The sequence below is a fragment of the Nelusetta ayraudi genome, unplaced genomic scaffold (genome assembly GCF_046127955.1).
Source record: "Nelusetta ayraudi isolate G7.1 ecotype Tasmania unplaced genomic scaffold, CSIRO-AGI_Nayr_v1 ptg000006l, whole genome shotgun sequence".
NCBI lineage: Eukaryota > Metazoa > Chordata > Actinopteri > Tetraodontiformes > Monacanthidae > Nelusetta > Nelusetta ayraudi.
This window is the reverse complement of record NW_027466056.1, coordinates 2,791,918-2,805,309: the sequence shown is the minus strand read 5'-3', so window position 1 is coordinate 2,805,309 and position 13,392 is coordinate 2,791,918. Positions and strand designations below refer to the sequence as shown.

The following is a 13,392-nucleotide window of genomic DNA, read 5'->3' as shown; positions in this document are numbered from 1 at the left end:
TCTTATCTCTGGTGACTGAAAATAATTTTCTTGTATATACATATAATACACATTGCTAGGTTTTGAAGAGTAATTTCAGTCATGACTTGTTGCTGGCAAAAATTAGCTTTCTGATTGTGGTTGGAATAACAAGGTTGTCGTCATTCCTCTGAGCTGCTCTGCCTCTCACTTTAAACCAGGGGTGACTGCCTTCACGCGGGCCGGACAGAGACACGCAGCGGGCCGGATGTGGCCCGCGTGCCGTAGTTTGGCCATGCCTGCTTTAAACCGCAGCAGAACATTTCAGTTTTCTTTGGTTCATTTAAACTTGAGCTGCAAATCAATTCAATTCACTAGAGCAGAACTCACATGACTCAATACTAATGGTTCATGGTGAACCCTTTTTTATTCATACAGAGTTTTAAAATCACTCTCTTTTCAAAGTATAACTGGCAATTACAGTTTGAATATTACATGGGAACATGCTAGTTTTCAAATCCCTTTGTTCTTTTTAATTCTTTGAATTATTTTGGTATATTTCTGGCAATATAATTTTAAGTCTTGTAATTTCTAACATGAATTGTGTTTCATATTATTTAGTGTATTTTACATGTGTAACACATGTAAAACATACAAGTGCAATCACTGCAATGCTTGTTGCTTAGTTTAATTCAACATCCTGGCTGGTAAATCTGATTGATACGGTTGATAACATGACTGTCACCGTGTGTCATACGGGCTAAATCACATGGAAGACTTGCTGCTTGAAAAGCGTTGTGTCCTCCTCTGATGCGTAGGAGCGTGTTGGGTGACCTTTGAACCTCGGCTATGAGCTCCCGATGTAAATAATTGGCTTAAAAGAGGGCGTAATGCCTGTGTTTTATCTGGGGTATACCATTGCTTTGGGCACCATATCTGTGTGATTGTGAATTAGTTCTGAAAGTTTGCATTATTTCAAGACACAGTTATTATACATGTGCTCTGCTTATTACAATTAAATGTAAAAATAAATAAATAAATAAAATAACTTTAACTTTCATTATGATCTTACAATTCTGCTGATGTCTGCTAGCGGCACTAGACAATTCTCTACGTTTGGCTAATGACAACTCGCTAAAAAGATACAGTTAGTCAAAAAATGTTTGTTTTTTTGCCATTTCTCTGTAAAATGTTGACTTCAGCCTAAGGAGAACAAAGGGAGAAATACAGTACATGCCTGTATGTGTCAGGTGAGTTGAACTCTTTTCTTTTTCTTTTTTTAATGAATTGCCATTAGCTATTAGCTTTTAACATTCGTTAGGTTTGTGTGCTTTAACTTGTCATTCGTTTATCATTCCCACGAAATAGTTAAAAAAAATAAATAAATAAATAATAATAATAATAATAATAATACTAATAATAATAATAATAATAATAATAATAAAAGGGTGGGGGGAGAGGAGGGGTCTGGCAAATGCTAATTAATGCAGAGACGAATTGTGTGCGGATGCTGTTATTAATATTAATTAGATGTCAACCATCCGCCCTCTTGCCGTTCAATCAGCGGGGCCGCGGGAGCCGTGGCGGACACACCTCCCGGCGGCGGGGTCAGCCCCGCCCGCAGCGGCGTTAAAAGTCTGAAAACTGCCCGGAGCACGCAAACTGTGCGCGCGACATGGACGCTACTGTTGCCGATATGCAGAACGGGTCCGGGTCCGACGAGCTTGTGTTTTTTGTCAACGGCAAGAAGGTAAGAAAAAGAAGCATTGTCCAGTTTGAATTGGTCACATTTCAAACCGTCTCAGGGCTGTCAAAGTCTGATTTTGACTGTTTAAATAAAAATACAATTACACTTGGCTCAACATATTGGCTGCCTAAATTTCAGGCTACCACATGTGTATTTCAGGCTACCACATGTGTCTGGTCACTTAGTTGTGCCGCTTGAATAGTAAACGTTTATGTGATAGGTGTCATGAGACATAAGTATGCGGGACCAAATGGATTTATTTGTGAGGAAATTTCTTGGCAGGGTCAAATTGGTGAAATCAAACGAATCAAGCAGAGTTGGTGGTTCTGTTGACGGAAACAGGACTTGTCACTTGGCTCCACATACAGTAGAGCATATTGTTACGAGGTATGCTGACGAGTGACCAGAGGTAAAGAGAACAATAGTCAGACAATATCTTCTAAGAGAAAGATTCTTCCAGTGAGTGAGCTGTGAAGTCTAGTCCTGCATCTAATCCAAGTAAACAGTATTACACAAGTCAAACAACAGATGAATCACCACCAAGGTGCAAATGAATGTGCTATTATCATAACCTTGTTTTGCTGCTGGCACGTCTTTTCACTTTGACTTTGCAACAGTTAACAGGCATATTAAGAAAAGTCAAGTCCGGTCTTGAAGCTTAAAACAATGTCATATGCAATGACAGTGATTTCTTTTGTGTTTTGTTTTGGTGACTCAGGTGGTGGAGAGATATGCAGATCCTGAGATGACCCTGTTGATATATCTTAGGAGGAAGTGTAAAGCTTACACACACACACACACACACACACAGTCGACACGTTCCGTTTGGTTTCTTTGTAACATTGTAGCAGCTTTTGAAAATATCTTTGTTGTGTAACTTTGCCAGCCTGCAAATTCGGTGATCAACAAAACGTCCCAGCATGTCGAAAGTAATTGGCACTAAACCTTTTCTGCCCAAAACAAAATCTGCTCTTACCCAAGTCTGAAGTTAAGCAAGGATGTTGTTGTTTTTTTTAAATGGCTGAAGGGGCTCGATGGAGACGATCAAATGCCCTCGTTAACTGGAGTTTTACGTCACAGTTTGCTTTGTTGGAGGTCAGTGACAGCAGGAAGGCAGCCGGTCAAAGTCAAAATAAACTGCAATGACTACGACAGAAAGTAATTTGGCTATTGGACAGTCATTGGTTTTCCTTTAAACATATATACAGAATTGTAAAAGAAAAAAAAAGCACCACAAGACTTGATATGTAGGTTATCACATTAATTAAGAAACGGTAGAAACGAAAGAGTAGTCGATTAAAAAGTCCCATATTTTTGTGTTTAAGTCCAGTGAGTCAACACTCATGATGGGTCATTGATCATGTTAGAAGTATAGAACACATTTTGAAGTTTATTTTACAGTGAACTTTATATTTTGAAGTTTGCCTCATAGTTTTGGTGATCTCACCGTGTGTACATGTCTGTGCGTGTGTTCCTGTTTATCCAGTGGGCCTCACGGGAACCAAGCTGGGCTGTGCTGAGGGCGGGTGTGGCGCCTGCACTGTCATGATTTCTAGATATGAACCCAACACCCAAAAGCTGATGTATCCTTATGCGTGCATCACTCTTCTTTTGGTGTCATGAGAGCCCCCTATCATTATACCATCACCAACACACGCAGAAACCCCATGTGGCCTTCTCATCGCAGTGCAAGCAGCGTTGATTTTGGCTTGTGAAATGTCGAAGTGTTGTGCCAGGCCAACAGGGGGCACCGTATGCAGGTCCAGGTTTGCTATTCTCCACTGTTGCAAGCTGCTGGATTGCTTTAGCGAAAAAGACAAATTGTTGCTTTAACTGGGCTCTAGTCACCAGGCCGTCAACGCCTGCCTCGCTCCGCTCTGCTCCTTACACCTGGTCGCCGTGGTGACGGTGGAGGGCATTGGCAGCGTGGCCAGGAAGCTGCATCCTGTGCAGGTAAAGCATGCAAACTGCAGAGATATCACAGACTTTAATTGCAGAATTTAAACAAAAAGAAAAAAAATCTTATTTTTTAGCACTGGATATCCAGGAGTTAATCTACTCTAGTGTTCTAACACAATTTACTGCTTTTGTGTGTGTGTGTGTGTGTGTGTGTGTGTGTGTGTGTGTCAGGAGAGGATAGCTAAGGCTCATGGCTCACAGTGTGGGTTCTGCACGCCGGGCATCGTCATGTCCATGTACGCCCTACTGAGGAACAAGCCCACGCCCAGGATGTCTGACGTGGAAGAGGCCTTCCATGGTAGTGACTCGCACGTCTCCAGTTCCGTCAAGCTTCACTGTCATTAAAAAAGATGTGACTGAACCTGTTCTGTAATTGTGCTGTTTAGGTAATCTGTGTCGCTGTACCGGTTATAGACCCATTCTGGAAGGATACAAGACTTTCACCGTGGTGAGGCTTCCGAAAATCGCTGTCTGAGATTTCATATTGCTGCTTCCTTGAAATCATGAATTGTCGAAAAGCACAAAAACACAATTGATACACTTGTCTATGACTTTCTGCTGTCCCTTCCAAGGAGGGTGGGTGCTGTGGTGGGCGTGGCCGGGAGAACGGCTGCTGCATGACCAGCGGGAAGGATTTTGAAAACGGCGACACGGATGATGATGTAATTTCCAGTCTGTGTTGACAAATCTTTGTCAAACGCATGCGAGCGGATCCTTAAAATCTTTGTCTTCGCCCCGCTAGAGAGCCTCGTCCCTGTTCAACCCTGGAGAGTTTGTGCCTCTCGACCCCACACAGGAAGTCATCTTCCCCCCTGAGCTGATGGTAAACAATGCACCGCATCAACATCCACAAAAATAAAATGATAGTTAGCACTACTGCTTAGCTTTAGTCCAGTTTTAGCATAAAAACAAGCTAATTGCTGATTAAGACTCTGCTAATTTGTCTGTAAGGAATGCAGCAGCCCTTTGTTTGGGGTGTTTGTTCTGTTGTAGTCTCTCATCAAAGGTCAGAGGTTGTGCTCGCTGCGTTTCCACGGGGAGAGAGCGACGTGGCTACAGCCCAACAGTCTGCAGGAGTTCCTGCGGTTGAAATGGGAACACCCAAACGCCCGAGTCGTGGTGGGGAACACGGAAGTTGGTCCGTCCCCCTGTCCCCCGCCACCAAAAAAATTATTTCCTGTTTAATTTTTTTTTCAGTCTGTCAGCAACCACTTGAACTTCACTGCCGTGTTCCCTGTCAGGCATCGAGGTGAAGTTCAAGAACATGGTATATCCGGTCATCTTGGCACCGGCCTACATTCCCGAACTGAACACAGTGACACACACTGACGAAGGTGAGCACAGTCGCTAAGAGACGAGCTCACAGCTTCTCGACGAGTCTAGAATAATCTTGGCCAGTTGCGCCACACCAGCATATGAATGCAAACTGCATTTCAAATGTGTTATTTTAATGCAAACTGTTGCTAAATTAAATAAACAAGTTTGCCCACAGTCATGTATTTTGGATTTAGTCAGTGGGCTCTGTTTAAACCTGTATCACCTCATATCGAACTGTTTTTGCAGGCATTGTGTTTGGCGCGGCGTGCACTCTCAGCCACATGGGGGCGGTGCTGAGGCAGGCGGTGGAGACGCTCCCTCCTCACAAGATCGAGGTCTTCCTCGCTGTGCTGGAGCAGCTGCGCTGGTTCGCCGGCCTGCAGATTCGCAACGTCGCGGCAAGTCGCACACTGTGTGAATTTGATGTGCGTTGCCGGTTCTGTGTTTGTGTGTCTGTTCGGTGACAGTGTTTTGTTTTTTTTTGTTTTTTTTCCCCCAGGCTGTGGGTGGTAACGTCATGACAGCTAGCCCCATATCTGACCTCAATCCTGTCTTTATGGCAGCACGTTGCAAACTCACACTCATGGACAAGGGTAACACACACACACACACACACACACACACACACACACACACACACACACACACACACACACACTTTTTCCGTGTAATGTCCAAGAATTGGTATCACTGGATTTTTTTCTTTCCCAAGATCATAGTTCACTGATAACACACACACACATTAAAGTCACACATAGCTGATTTTCAATAGTTGTTTCATTCAAGTGACTCCGTGTGAATCGTCTAAAACAGTGTCTCACGCACAAGGTTCCGCTTCAGCTCCTCCATTTGTAGCTTTATTTTGAAATCCCTCCACTGTGTGAATTTTATATTGTAAGGTGTCCCCCTTGCTCTGCCGGTCGAGGTGTGTTAATTCTCTTCGTGTTCACCGGCAGGTGATTTTGTGTGACCTTTGATCCACAATACGTCCTGAAAGCACATTATTACGTTTTATTACACGTTTGTTTTTAAATCAAAAAGCCGGTTTCCCGTCACTTCATATTTTACTGCATCTCAGGTTAACAAGATATTTAATCAAAGAACTTTTATTGCTGTTTGTTGTTGCAGCAGTTCATTGATCTTGCCTGTGTGTCTATTGTGTGTCTGTGTGGGTCAGATGGCGCCCGCGTGGTTCGGATGGATGAAGGTTTCTTCACAGGATACAGGAAGACAATCGTGCGGCCGCAGGAAGTCCTGGTGTCCATCGAAATCCCACACAGCCGGAAGGTCTAGCAGCTCTCCTCCTCCTCTTTCTCCACCTCTTCATCCTCCTTCTCCTCCTCCTTCTTCTCCACCTCTTTTCTTTATCCTCTTCCTCCTCCTCTTTCTCCTTGTCCTCTTCCTTCTTCTCCACCTCTTTTCTTTATCATCTTCCTCCTCCTCTCCTTTCTTCTCTTTCTTGTCCTCCTCCCTCTTTCTCCTTCCTCCTCCTCTTCCTCCACCTTTAATCCTCCTACTCCTCCTGTTACTCCTCTCTTCTTTATTCTCTTCCTACTCCTCCTCTCCTATTTTCTCTTTCTTGTCCTCTTCTCTTTCTACTCCTCCTTCTCGCCTCCTCTGCTTCCTTCTCATCCTACTTCTCTCCACCTCCTCTTTTCCCTCTTTCTCCTCCTCCTCTTCTTATTCTCCACTCCTCCTCCTTTCCTCTTTTGCCTCTTCATCCTCTTCTCCTTTCCCCTCCTCCTCTTCCTCCTCCTCCTCCTCCTTTCCTTTCTTCACTCTCTCGTCCTTTCTTTCTACTCTTCCTCTTCTTTCTCCTTTTCCTCCTCCTCTGTCTTCTTCCTCATCTTCCTCCTCCTCTCCTCTTTCTTTTTTCCCTTCTTTCTCCTCTCCTCGTTTCCTCTTTTGCTTCTATCTCTTCCTTTTCATCCTTCTCCTCCTCCCCTCTCCCGTTCCTTCCCCCTCCTCCTCCTTCACCACCTCCAAACTCCTTCATGCTCCATTTTTCCTCCTCCTCCTCAGAATCAGTTCGTCTCGGCTTTCAAGCAGTCGCCGCGACGCGAGGACGACATCAGCACCGTCACGGCAGCGATGAGCGTGACCTTTGCCCCCGGCACCGACGTGGTGGAGGAGCTGAGCCTCGGCTACGGCGGCATGGCGGCGACCACGGTGCTGGCAAAGAGGACGGCCGACAGGCTGCTGGGAAGGCAAGCGGCTCTCACCTCCATCCTCAGGAACAGGAAGCAGGCGAAGGATGCACACTAACCCCTTGTGATGTAACCAGGCGGTGGGGGGAGGAGCTGCTGCAGGAGGCGTGCTCCTCGCTGGCCGGCGAGATGACCCTGGATCCCTCGGCGCCGGGCAGCATGGTGACCTACCGGCGAACTCTGACCCTCAGCCTCTTCTACAAGTTCTACCTGACGGTGCTGCAGAAGCTCCGGAAGCAGGTCAGCAAACGAAAAGGCTGACTTCTTCACAGTGACAAAACTCAATAGTTATTTGTTAATACTGCTATTATTTAGTTTCTTCTCTGAATGTTTTTTTTCCGTGTCATTCGCAAACAAAAAAAACTAATCGAAGAATATTTTCCCAGGAACGAGGAAGAATCTGTGCTATGCCAAAAGCAAAAAAAATAATGATAATAATTTCAGTGGTTTGATCTTTTAAAGTCTTATTTCCTTTCTCCTGTGTTTTCTTCTTTCCCCAGGGTGTGATGGTGGACGAGGTGAGGCCAGACTGTCTGAGCGCCACTGAGATCTACCACCCACAGACGCCCTCCAGTGTCCAAGTCTACCAGGTGCAGGCGACAAACATCTCTCCCAGCTGAAATACAATTTTAGCCGTCAGGTGTGTCAATCCTGTGTGCCTTCTTCAGGCGGTGCCGCAGGGGCGGAGCCTGGACGACACGGTGGGCCGTCCCATGATGCACCTGTCAGCCCTGAAGCAAGCGACCGGCGAGGCGGTCTACTGCGACGATGTACCGCTGTACGAGAACGAGCTCTACCTGGCGCTGGTCACCAGCAGCAAGGCGCACGCTAACATCCTGTGAGGTCACACACACACACACACACACACACACACACACACACACACACACACACACACACCTGTCCCAAACACACACGCACACCTACACCTACCTGCCTCACACAGCTGTGTGTTTGTTCCAGCTCCATAGACGCATCGGCCGCTGAGCAGATGCCTGGCGTGGCGTGCTGTGTGTTTGCTGCCGATATCCCCGGCAGCAACGCCACCGGACCCGTCCAGTACGATGAGACCGTCCTCGCCGACAAACAGGTGTGTGTGTTTCTGTGAATCCGACCAATCGGGCAATGGCGCTGGCTTGGCGAGTAGCTTGGTGATGCGCCCTTCATCCCTGCAGGTGACGTGCGTGGGTCACATCATCGGTGCCGTGGTGGCCGACACACAGCTTCATGCCCAGAGAGCCGCAAAGGCCGTGAAGATCCAGTACGAAGAGCTGAAGCCCATCGTCACTATCCAGGTGGGAGCGGCTAATGATGTTTGGCAATAAAAAGAAAAAAGCCAGCTACTGATTAACAAGCTGGTGTGATGACAGGAAGCCATCGCTACCCAGTCCTTCTACCAGCCAATCAGGACCATCCAGAAGGGCGACCTGGAGGCGGGCTTCAAACAGGCCGACCACATCCTGGAAGGTAGGACCAGCAGCGGCGGCTGCTCAGTAAGACCAGCTGCCGTTGGTCGGTTGATTGATGGATTGATTGATTGTTGGTCGCCAACAGGTGAGATGCACATGGGCGGCCAGGAGCACTTCTACCTGGAGACCAACGTCACGCTGGCCGTCCCCAGAGGCGAGGATGGAGAGATGGAGCTCTTCGTGTCCACCCAGTCAGCCTCCAAAAGTCAGGTATTTAAAACGCCTGAAGCTTAAAAGCTGTACAACAAACGCAGCAGCAGCAGCAGTCCAGGCTACTGACTACACCCTGCCTCCGTCTCAGTCCCTGGTTGCGAAGGCGCTGGGCGTCCCCGCCAACAGGGTGGTGATCCGTGTCAAGAGGATGGGCGGCGGCTTTGGCGGGAAGGAGAGCCGCACCACAATTCTGTCCACCGTGGTGGCCGTGGCGGCCAACAGGTATGTCAGCCGGTCGCTGGTACAATCCAGTTGCGAGACGCTCTTATTTTTGAAGTAAAGATTCTGCACATTTCTAATAAGACTTGTCTGCTCCGCCGCCTTGCATGTGTCAGACTGAAGAGGCCGGTGAGGTGCATGTTAGACCGTGACGAGGACATGCTGATCACAGGGGGGCGCCACCCGTTTTACGGGAAATACAAGGTAGACTTTCGCGCTCTGGTGGATGTTGGGGAGAAGTGGTATTGAAGCAAACATGAAGCAAACATGACTTTACTGGCAACTATGAATTTTGTTTAACGTGATGTGTGTGGATGATTACCCAGGTAACGATAAGTATCTTGGACTTATTAGTAAGATAAGTATCATGATAATCATCACGATGAGTATCATGAAGTATAACGATAAGTATCCTGGATTTGTTATTACAATAAGTATCACAATACTTATGTTTATAGAATTTAAATATCACCAGTCGTGCAATGCTGAAATCCTTTGGTTTGGCTTCAGGTGGGTTTCCTGAGCAGCGGGAAGGTCGTGGCCCTGGACGTGTCCTACTACAGCAACACTGGGAACTCCATGGACCTCTCCCTGTCTGTGAGTACCATCGACTGCGGCTCGGCCTTCCAAACATCTCTGTCCTACTTCCCTCACGTCTCCTCGTCTCACCCGCGGAGGTCATGGAGCGCGCCCTGTTCCACATGGAGAACTCGTACAGTGTGGCCAACGTGCGCGGCCGAGGCTTCCTGTGCCGCACCAACCTGGCGTCCAACACAGCCTTCAGGGGCTTCGGGGGCCCCCAGGGCATGCTGGTCTCAGAGAACTGGGTGACGGACGTGGCCCAGAGCCTCGGGATGCCGGCAGAGGAGGTGCGACGGTTGAACCTCTACATGGAAGGAGACTCGACCCCGTACAACCAGGTCCTGGACAGATTCACCCTGGACAGGTGCTGGGACGAATGCCTGGCACGATCTGGGTACAAGGAGCGCCGGGCTTCCATTGAGCTCTACAACAGGTGAGTGTGGAAAGTAGGAGGTGCTTTTTCAACACAGGAAGTACTTTATTCATTTCACTTTATTTTTGTTTATTTCATCCAGGCAGAACCGATGGACCAAACGTGGCCTCGCCATCGTCCCCACCAAATTTGGCATCAGCTTCACCGCTGTTTTCCTTAACCAGGTGGGTTCCAGTAACACCGGCATCCTGTTTTGTGGGGATCAATTCCACATTTGAAAAAAATGTCTGTGTGCTCCTTCAGGCCGGAGCTCTGGTTCACATCTACACTGACGGCTCGGTGCTGTTGACCCACGGAGGGACAGAAATGGGACAAGGCCTCCACACCAAGATGGTGCAGGTACCTCAGTCCTTCAACTCTTTGATTTTAAGTTGCAAAAAAGTTCAGTTTTCTTTTGCACGATTTCCAGCGTTTTAGTGCATTTTCTGAAAGTGTCTGGTGTCTGGTGTTAGGTGGCCAGCAGAGTTCTGGGGATCCCCTGTTCAAAGATCCACATCTCAGAGACGAGCACCAACACGGTGCCCAACACCAGCCCTACCGCTGCCTCGGCCTCCTCGGATCTGAACGGGGCCGCCGTGCAGAACGCCTGCGAGACCCTCGCCCAGCGTCTGGAGCCATACAGGACGAAGAACCCCAAAGGATTGTGGGAGGACTGGGTGAGAGGGAGTAGAAGTGACATGTTGGAGTTGAAATACCCCTGAAAAAAGTGGAGCCAGAAAGATTTAATACATTTATTTTTTTTGTCTGGTTTGCAGGTTCGCGCGGCTTATTTTGACCGAGTGAATCTCAGTGCTAATGGCTTTTATAAGTAAGTCCATTAAGCTAGCAGCAGGTTTACTGAGTCCACGTCCGCTTCACTGTTACTCTACTGTTTTCTCTCTCTTGGCAGGACTCCAGATCTCGGCTACGACTTTGCATCCAATTCTGGGCGAGTGTTCAACTACTACAGCTACGGCGTGTCGTGTTCCGAAGTGGAGGTCGACTGTCTGACTGGTGCTCACAAGGTTGGACAACTCAAAAGATCTGATCCAAAGATTAGTTTTGGCTAAAGCCTAATTCAGAATGTTGTATAAAAAAAATTGCTAATATAGAAAAATTACATTTTTTTCATGAAGTTGGTTTCACGGGGGTCAGTTCAATGTTTTGAGTAATGTGTTTTGAATATTGTTAGCTGTGTCTAATTGTTCAGTCCTCACTGTAGAACCTGAGCACCACTGTTGTCATGGACGTCGGTCATAGCCTGAACCCAGCCATCGACATCGGACAGGTTTGGATCATTGGTCCTTTAACGTCTATTTCCAAAGTGGCTTACTGCAGCACCCCCTTCAGCTCTGACCTGTCTCCTCAGGTGGAGGGTGCCTTCATGCAGGGTCTCGGCCTCTTCACTCTGGAGGAGCTCCATTATTCGCCCCGAGGCGTTCTCCTCACCCGGGGCCCCGGCTCCTACAAGATCCCCGCCTTTGGTGACATTCCCACCCACCTCACCGTGTCGCTGCTCCGCGACGCTCCCAACGACAAGGCCATCTTCGCCTCCAAGGTACCGACAGTAAACAGGCTGCTGCCATCAGTGCCAAAAAAAGGAATAAAAAAGGAATAAATAATAAATCCTGCTTTAGGCGGTGGGCGAGCCTCCTCTGTTTCTGGCAGCGTCCATCTTCTTCGCCATCAAGGATGCCATCAGCGCCGCGCGTGCAGAGTCGGGCCTCAGTGGGCCCTTCCGCCTCGACAGCCCGGCCTCGGCGGAGAGGATCCGGAACGCGTGCGCCGACCAGTTCACCAAACTGGTACAAGACTTGATTCAGCAGATCTTTGTTGGGAGGAGTTCAGGGGCCCCGACCGAGGAAGAAAAATTCTACTGGGGATTTAATTTAAAGCATGAAAATAAGCGTAACCTTACCATCTAACAGGCAGAATAGCATTAGCATTAGCAGGCTCATCTATTAACAACATGTTGCTTTATTAAATGTCTTTAACTCTTTGGTGCCATAACCATAAATCTGGTAGCAGAAATGTTTCAACTGCTTTTTTTCTCTCTGTCTCAGTGTCCTCCTGCTGAACCTGGAACCTTCACACCCTGGTCCGTGCAGGTGTAGGAGAAGAACGCAGTACCGAACTAGCTCATCTCAGCGGAGGACCTGTATCTACAGACGTGCCATGTGGTGCATGGAGTTGCCACCCGTCCCGTTTTTCCCGGAATTGTTCTCTTTTTTTCACCACCTGTCCCGGGAAAAATAAAATCTCTCCCGGGACAGAATTTGTGCCGTTTTTTAGGGAAAATGACAAAACCTCATTTGATTTCCGTCTGTGGTCTAGATAGGGTTGCCAACCCTCCCGTAAAATACACGATTGTCCCATATTAGGCAACGAAAAAAACCTGTCCCGTAATGAACTGATAGGGGACGCACTTCACTTTGTCCCGTATATTTCGGGGAGCTCCCCCCTCGCCGTCGACAGACTTGAGAGATCTCCACCCCCACCCCCCCAGATGTCCCAGATTTGAAACTCGAGGAGGTGGCAACCCTAGTGGTGCATCGGACTCATTTTTGAAGACGTTGATCAGATCTTCCGTGCAGAATCCTCACCTTTCAAAACAATGATGCAGTATAGGCCAGGATGGAGCTCCGTTAGCACTTAAAGAAAACAAACAAAAACAACCCAGTTAGCTGCTTCGTGCTAACTGTAGCTAGTTGTCTGTGTCCTTGTTTCTCAGTTGGAGTTTTGGAGGCTTAATGAAAATTGTTTCATTCCAACTCAGAAAGAAATGTTGCGTGAATGTTCTGTTCACTTCAGCCTGGCTGAAAAAAAATAAAAATAAAATAAAATAATATATATATATATATATATATATATATATATATATATATATATATATATATATATATATATATATATACATTTTTTTTTTTTTTTATTTTTTTTTAATGCTAATTTAACACTACACAGTGTATGCCTTGTGCATAGAATAGAGTAATTTGTTTTGCCTCAAAACAAGGGATGTGCAGTTGAGTTAATTTATGCTAATATCAAGTTTTAACCTTAGCTAACAATTTCTGTTTCTGTTCTAATTCTGGATTTTAAACTAAAGAGGCACTAATTTGCCATGTTAAAATAAGAAAAAAGTGTCATGGAAGACAAGTCAAAGGCTTGTCAAAGTAATTTGGTTACTTTGACATCCAGCCAAGGATGATGGGAAGGTAGGCGGGTTGCAGTGAGGTGCCACAGTGGGACTGACGCCCTGAGGATCACCTCCATGCTAATTGTGTGCCGGCAGTGCGAAAGTATGAAGGT

The 13,392-nt window shown here is 47.0% G+C and overlaps 1 protein-coding gene across 1 annotated transcript; it reads left to right on the top strand.

The window, feature by feature from the left end:
• The first annotated feature begins 1,559 nt into the window (after positions 1-1,559).
• Positions 1,560-12,745, top strand: xdh (xanthine dehydrogenase). The gene is made up of 34 exons (XM_076015147.1): positions 1,560-1,708; positions 2,424-2,481; positions 3,192-3,288; positions 3,550-3,658; positions 3,836-3,962; positions 4,051-4,112; positions 4,237-4,326; positions 4,407-4,487; positions 4,658-4,802; positions 4,906-4,998; positions 5,228-5,379; positions 5,481-5,574; positions 6,159-6,268; positions 7,004-7,188; positions 7,266-7,428; positions 7,689-7,778; positions 7,857-8,026; positions 8,152-8,278; positions 8,364-8,483; positions 8,559-8,655; positions 8,743-8,867; positions 8,959-9,092; positions 9,206-9,293; positions 9,600-9,686; positions 9,767-10,104; positions 10,187-10,268; positions 10,348-10,443; positions 10,557-10,760; positions 10,860-10,912; positions 10,994-11,108; positions 11,306-11,371; positions 11,453-11,641; positions 11,721-11,888; positions 12,147-12,745. Exons 1-34 carry the CDS (start codon positions 1,634-1,636, stop codon positions 12,195-12,197), a joined length of 4,041 nt encoding a protein of 1,346 aa, XP_075871262.1. The 5' UTR covers positions 1,560-1,633; the 3' UTR covers positions 12,198-12,745.
• The last annotated feature ends 647 nt before the right edge of the window (positions 12,746-13,392 follow it).